We start from the raw sequence: 6,002 nt of genomic DNA, 5'->3' as shown, positions 1-6,002 counted from the left end.
GTTGGTTATGTTGACGGAAGTTAGCCTATTTTCAGGCGCTGCATAATATCATTGTGCCTGCTGCACCCATGGTACGGCAGCAAAGTTCCTTGATTTTTACGCTGGAATGAGAGTATAGTTCCTAGTCATATCGGCCTAGAAAATCACAACTTTTAATTTTCCGTCGGTCTTAGTACACTATATAACTACAGAAGAGTCAAGTTTTAAATAGGAAAAATATCAAAACTCTTTGGTCATTTTTGAGCGAGATGCTAACGGTCTAATCAGATTCAATGATCTATGCTAAGCTACAGCTAAAAGTGCTACCGCCAGACCCGGAGATCAGCTGAATGGATTCGAAAACGGTAAAACTCAACTGTTTAAGTCTAGGGGAGTTGGAAAATGAGCCTATTTTCAAAAATAGTGGCGTGTTCCTTTAAGTAAAGTAGAGAATTAAGTTTATTTGTCACTGTGGCATTTCTGCACCTTTTGTATTTTATATGGAAAAGGGGTCACACTTTAGTTTGGGGACCAATTCTCAATATTAACTGACTACTAACTGCAACTTTTAATTTAAGTTAGGAATGTTAGTAAGGTAGTTGTATAGTTTAGGTAGGATTAAGGGATATCAAATATGCTCATGCAGAGCATATGTGCTTTATAAGTAATAAACAGGCAATATGCATGCATTCTAGTTAATAGTGAGAATTGGTCCTTTAAAATCAAGTATCATTGGGACATTGAGCACTAACATGATGTTTTCTCTAATCTAATAATTTATCCTGTAGTCATGAATATGTTAACTTACAATATTAATTTTAAGTGCATCATGAAGGACAGATTGATCTACTAGATTTGAATGATCGTTGACCTTTAGACATTATCTGATGGTTTAATAGACTGTTTGTTGAGGGCGCTTGTCTTTGCACGTCAGGAGTAATGTGTCCTATATTTGCCCCACAAAAAAAAATCATTAGCACTGTTCATTAGTTAATCAAAGCCAGTACACAATAAATCATAATCATTATAAGCTTCAAATCTGCAGTAAGACGCCCATTTACCATTGAATGAATGACGTTTAGAGTCAGACTGCAGCAATGAGAGACGAAAGAAAAAAGAAAAAAATAAGCTTTTGAAGGCGTTTGGTTAACAAGCACTTTTTAAATGTTAAAATCCTGTTAAATTTAAACGAAAAAAAAAAACTGGCAGCTGTGGTTGCAAGAAATTCACTGTAATATATATATCATTAAGTGATATAATGTTAATGTTCCAGCCTGCTTGAACTACTTCGATCTGCTTTGTAACGTTTTTACAGTACAGTGAAAAAAGCCCTCCGTACAGAAATACATTTTTTTCCCTTAATTAGATTTGGAAGTCTGGCCCTTTTTTTCTCTCTACTGTATAGATTTGACCGTGTCCTGAAATATCCGTCCATAACAGCGTGAGTCAGCAGTGACTCCAGGCCTAATCAATTGTCCTGCTTTTGAAAAGCTGTTTATGAAGCAGGCTCCAGCGGACTACATGATGCATGAACTGTGCTGGTGGGCGTTTTGGGGCTCTGGCAACGGGAATGTGTTTTAATGTAATTCCCAGACACTGGAGAAGCATCGCGTGTTGTAAACTCGACATGCCAGGCCGCAGAAACACGTTGAAGTTTCTCATTATCGTCCCTTCCACGCCCTCAACATACCCTGGTTTTCCTGGTGTTCTGGTAAAATGAAAGAATGGAGTGTGGTTGAGAGGATGAAATCAGCTGCCATGTGGCGGAACCGCAGCTGGGGAAAATGGAGAGTTTCAGCAGAGCCGATCGGATGAGGTGAACAGGGGGCGGGTTTGGCTGTGCTATTCCTGTGTAGCTGGAGTCAGGAGGGAAAAGGGCCGAGTGAGATAATGCAGGACACCGCCGCAGCCCGATTGATCCGCTCAAACACCGTTGTGACCTCGCAATCGAGTTGCATTAGAGTACAGTGGAATGTAGGCCAGGGGAAAGGGGCCGTGAATTGAAATGTTACTGCTAAAGACCGAAAAGACTTGAGCAAATAAATCATGATAACATTTAATCACATTATTCGTGTCAACTTACTTGAATGCTTCATGAGCTCTGTGAGCTCTAACTGCAGCCAATCTACGACTAGCACATTTTGAAAAGATGTATCCATTCATAAGATGATTTGTAATGTTTTCAAAATATGTTTATTATGCTAAGCAAGGCTGCATTTATTTGATCAGTAAATAAAAGTAAATAATAGTACAGTAAAACAGGAGTGTTGTGAATTATTAGTACAATTGAATAGAACTCTTTCCTATTTGTATATGATTTAAAATGTAATGTATTCCTAATTTTGTGCTCAAATAATTTATTATTATCAATGTTGAAAACAGTAGTACTGCTTAAAAATTTTTTTCAATTGAAAATGCCATAGAACAGCTTTTATTATTTGTTTATAATAATAATAATAATAATAATAATAATAATAATAATAACAATAATAATAACAACAACAATAAAATAGTTTGAAACTTTTGAATGCTACTTTTAATATACCTTTGATGTTTTTTTAATAGAAAACATGTATGTATGTATGTATATATATATATATATATATATATATTGTAATAATGTAACAGTCTTTACTTCCACTTTTGATCAGTTGAATGGATCATTGCAGGATGAATGAATGAACGAACGAACGAACGAACGAACGAAAGAACGAACGAACAAACAAATTACGAACCTTTGTTTTTTTTTTGTTTTTGTTTTTTTTTGTATCCATAGAACAGCATAAATAGATTTGTTTGTAACAATGCAGCAGTCTTTACTGTCACTTTTGATCAGTTGAATACATCCTTGCAGAATAAATAAATAAATAAATATATATATATATGATCCCAAACATTTGAGCGCTAATTTTACTAGTAACTTTTATATGGTAAAATCATTATGTTTTTAATTATCTTATAAAATTATGGCACCAGCAATATGACAACCAATATGTAAATAATAATAATTCAGCCAAGTAACGTTGCTCTTTATCGTTTTAATTTACAGATGTCAAGCAATGTTTCAACTAGTTTACTTGCATTTTACAATGATTTTGAATTTGAATGCATTCCGATTTGGAATTATCAGTTAGCATTTTATTGAGCTTTACCTCTCACTGGTGGTTTTACCGAGTCACAAACTGAATTGCATGTTGTTGAGCAACGCACACTATAAAATGACATATCTGGGGAGGCAACACCTGTCATCAGTCAAAACTTGCTGCTGTGTTGCCTTTCTAATGGTCACAAGGAATGACTACAGATTTGAAAAAAAAAAAAAAAAAAACAGCGATAAATCGTGGTTCAACAACCCAAGATTTGATTTCCACTGAATGGACTTTTTAAAGTCATTTGAATCCATTTTGCTGTCAGTGTCTTTGAGAACATCTCAGCATGTCAAACTCAGGGGGAAATGCTGTGGATAAAACGCACAGTGACTGCGTTCCGACTGAATAATTACAGGAGAAGCTTCTCAGCAGACAGATTATTTTCCTCTTCATTTGAAAACATGAATGAGAAAAAAAAATGCAGAGCCAAGATGTTGACTTTATAATTTCACTTACCTGAATAAATCAATCGTACAGACTGATTTCCCATGGATTTCTACTTAATGTGGCCAAAGTTATACACATTGCTAGAGGAAATATAGATTAAAGAGCAGTCTTTCTCTCAGGTTATGAATCTTTGCAATAAAAAATTGTATTGTAAACAAGACACATTTTAAAACCATTTACAGTCTGATGCAGCAAGAAAATAAAAAAAAATGATGCACCAAGAAGTAAAGTTGACTTGTAGTGTAAGATGTTTTGCTTTGCACAAATGGGATTTGGTGAGGGTTTGTTTTTCTAAATACACCTTCTGGGTAGATGGATAGATGTAATTTTCAGTCATAGCACATACTTGATTATTTTTCTTGTACTTATTTTCTGGTGCATCCGTGCTGCATTTTGCATATGAGATTAATTTCTAAATATAGGGATACATCTAAGGTCAAGGCTTGTGATTGGCTAAATGTGTTTTATTTGTGTTTGACATTAGCGTGATGAGGGAAATGCCCTTTACATGCTGCTCTGAGCTCAGGACTAGATTTCACTCTCTGAGCAGACATTTGACGCTCTTCACATTAGCAGAACACGGCACATGCATTGATTTTTTATTTTTTTATTTTTTTATTTTTTCCACTGACTGTATCTCTCTTGTTGCCTGGCCTTTCTCACCCTTCCATAAAATGGAGAGAAATACTTTTGTCAGTACTTTATATTTGATATTTTTGCTGTGTAACTATTTATTTACTTACTTACTTTCTTACTTACTTTGTGGCATTATTTTCCAGATTTTTTAATAGACATTTTCATCCAAATCCTCATTAGTGCAACAAGCTAATGTAAAGACTATTTCTTTGTATTTTTTTTGGTCTAAACTCTCTCTCTCTGTCTTCCAGGGTTCAGCCGGGCAGCCATGCCGTTTGGTCTGGTGAGGCGGGAGCTGTCTTGCGAGGGTTACCCCATCGACCTCCGCTGTCCAGGAAGTGATGTCATCATGATCGAGAGTGCCAATTACGGCCGGACAGACGACAAGATCTGCGATGCTGACCCCTTTCAAATGGAGAACATCAACTGTTATCTGCCCGATGCATTCAAGATCATGTCTCAAAGGCAGGTTCTTCCGTGCCAAGATCTGTCCTCCTTTTCTGAAACTCTCTCTTCAAAACGTGTCTTCTCTCTCATTTGCCCGTCTTTGATTACACAGTGCATGAATACGAGCATCTTCAGCGGCATACATGAAGAATACTTCCCTCCACAATCTCAACAACCAAACCCAACAGATCTCAATGCGCTCACATCCGATCTTCTTTTGAGTTCAGACAGTGTGGTACATCTGGAGGCTTGTGCTAAGAACAGGAAGTGATGTGTGAGCCGGGCTTTGATATGTACTGCTGCGGGAGTGGCGTACAGTTCCGCTCGGCTTATTATAAGAATGTCGTGATTCGTGGGGAAATAGGTTTGAAAATGTGGCGTCTCAATTAGTCCTTTCAGCTGCAGGCAATTAGGCGTCTCAAGTGGGTGCTAATCTGCACAGGAACCCGCCTCTGCAGGTCTGCAGAAGTCCAGATGTGAAATTGCGTTGTTGTGCACTTTTCATCTTGTTAGTTTTCTGGTCAAATAATGAATCACCAGTGGCTTCACAATCTTTCATTGCTACAGTTGCATTAATAATATATTACTATACTTAATAATAGAAGCTTTCACTCAATGCTACTTAATTTCTTTGCAAAAAGAAACTTTCATTTTTTTAAATTATTGATTTATATGGGCTTATATCAAATTAATTAATATAAACACCTCATTCTGTGTGCCGTGGGTTTGTGTCGTAGTCTATTAACTTGTTTAATAATGTGGAATTATATGAGGGATCGAGCAACCAGAGGCACTTTCTGCTTTTTGTGTGTGTGTGTGTGTTGGCCTTCTCTTGGTCGTAAATATTAGACAACTTAGATATTGTTGAGAGCTGGGTTCAGAGAGAAACCAGTTAAAGGTGGGGTAAGCGATTTCTGGTAGCCAGTGTTGACATTTGAAATCACCAAAACAAACACGCCCCTACCCCAAAAGGGTCTCGCCCCTATTTTGATAGCTCCGCCCCACATATACGTACGCAACCCAGGCAACGATTAGTTCTGTGAAACAAAGCAAAACCAATGTTATACCGTGTCTACACCGGACGCGAGTGGCGCTGCGCGACAAGATACTATAGAACTCATTATAATCAGTGATGCTGTCTACACCATAGATATATATATATATATATATACATATCTATGTTCTACCCTGGTTGCGGCGCGACACGACACGACAAATCCCAGACAAAAACTGCTGCTGCATTCTATTAATGACGTATTGACACAAATTTCAAATGATTTTCAACGGTCGCTTTGTCGCGTCCAGTGTACTAGACAGACTTTAGCTGCTGCGGTGCAGACACGG

General features: G+C 37.2%; 1 protein-coding gene across 1 annotated transcript in view; it reads left to right on the top strand.

Moving 5' to 3' along the window:
* The window catches only part of adgrl2a (adhesion G protein-coupled receptor L2a), a 112,331-nt gene that overhangs the window by 47,718 nt on the left and 58,611 nt on the right, over positions 1–6,002 (top strand). The window contains exon 3 of the mRNA XM_016559211.1: positions 4,463–4,676. Coding sequence (XP_016414697.1) covers positions 4,463–4,676 — 214 coding nt within the window. The remainder of the gene's footprint in view (positions 1–4,462; positions 4,677–6,002) is intronic.

Source organism: Sinocyclocheilus rhinocerous, unplaced genomic scaffold (genome assembly GCF_001515625.1).
Source record: "Sinocyclocheilus rhinocerous isolate Xijiao unplaced genomic scaffold, SAMN03320098_v1.1 scaffold1730, whole genome shotgun sequence".
NCBI classification, from domain to species: Eukaryota; Metazoa; Chordata; class Actinopteri; order Cypriniformes; family Cyprinidae; genus Sinocyclocheilus; species Sinocyclocheilus rhinocerous.
This window is presented reverse-complemented; position numbering and strand designations above follow the sequence as displayed.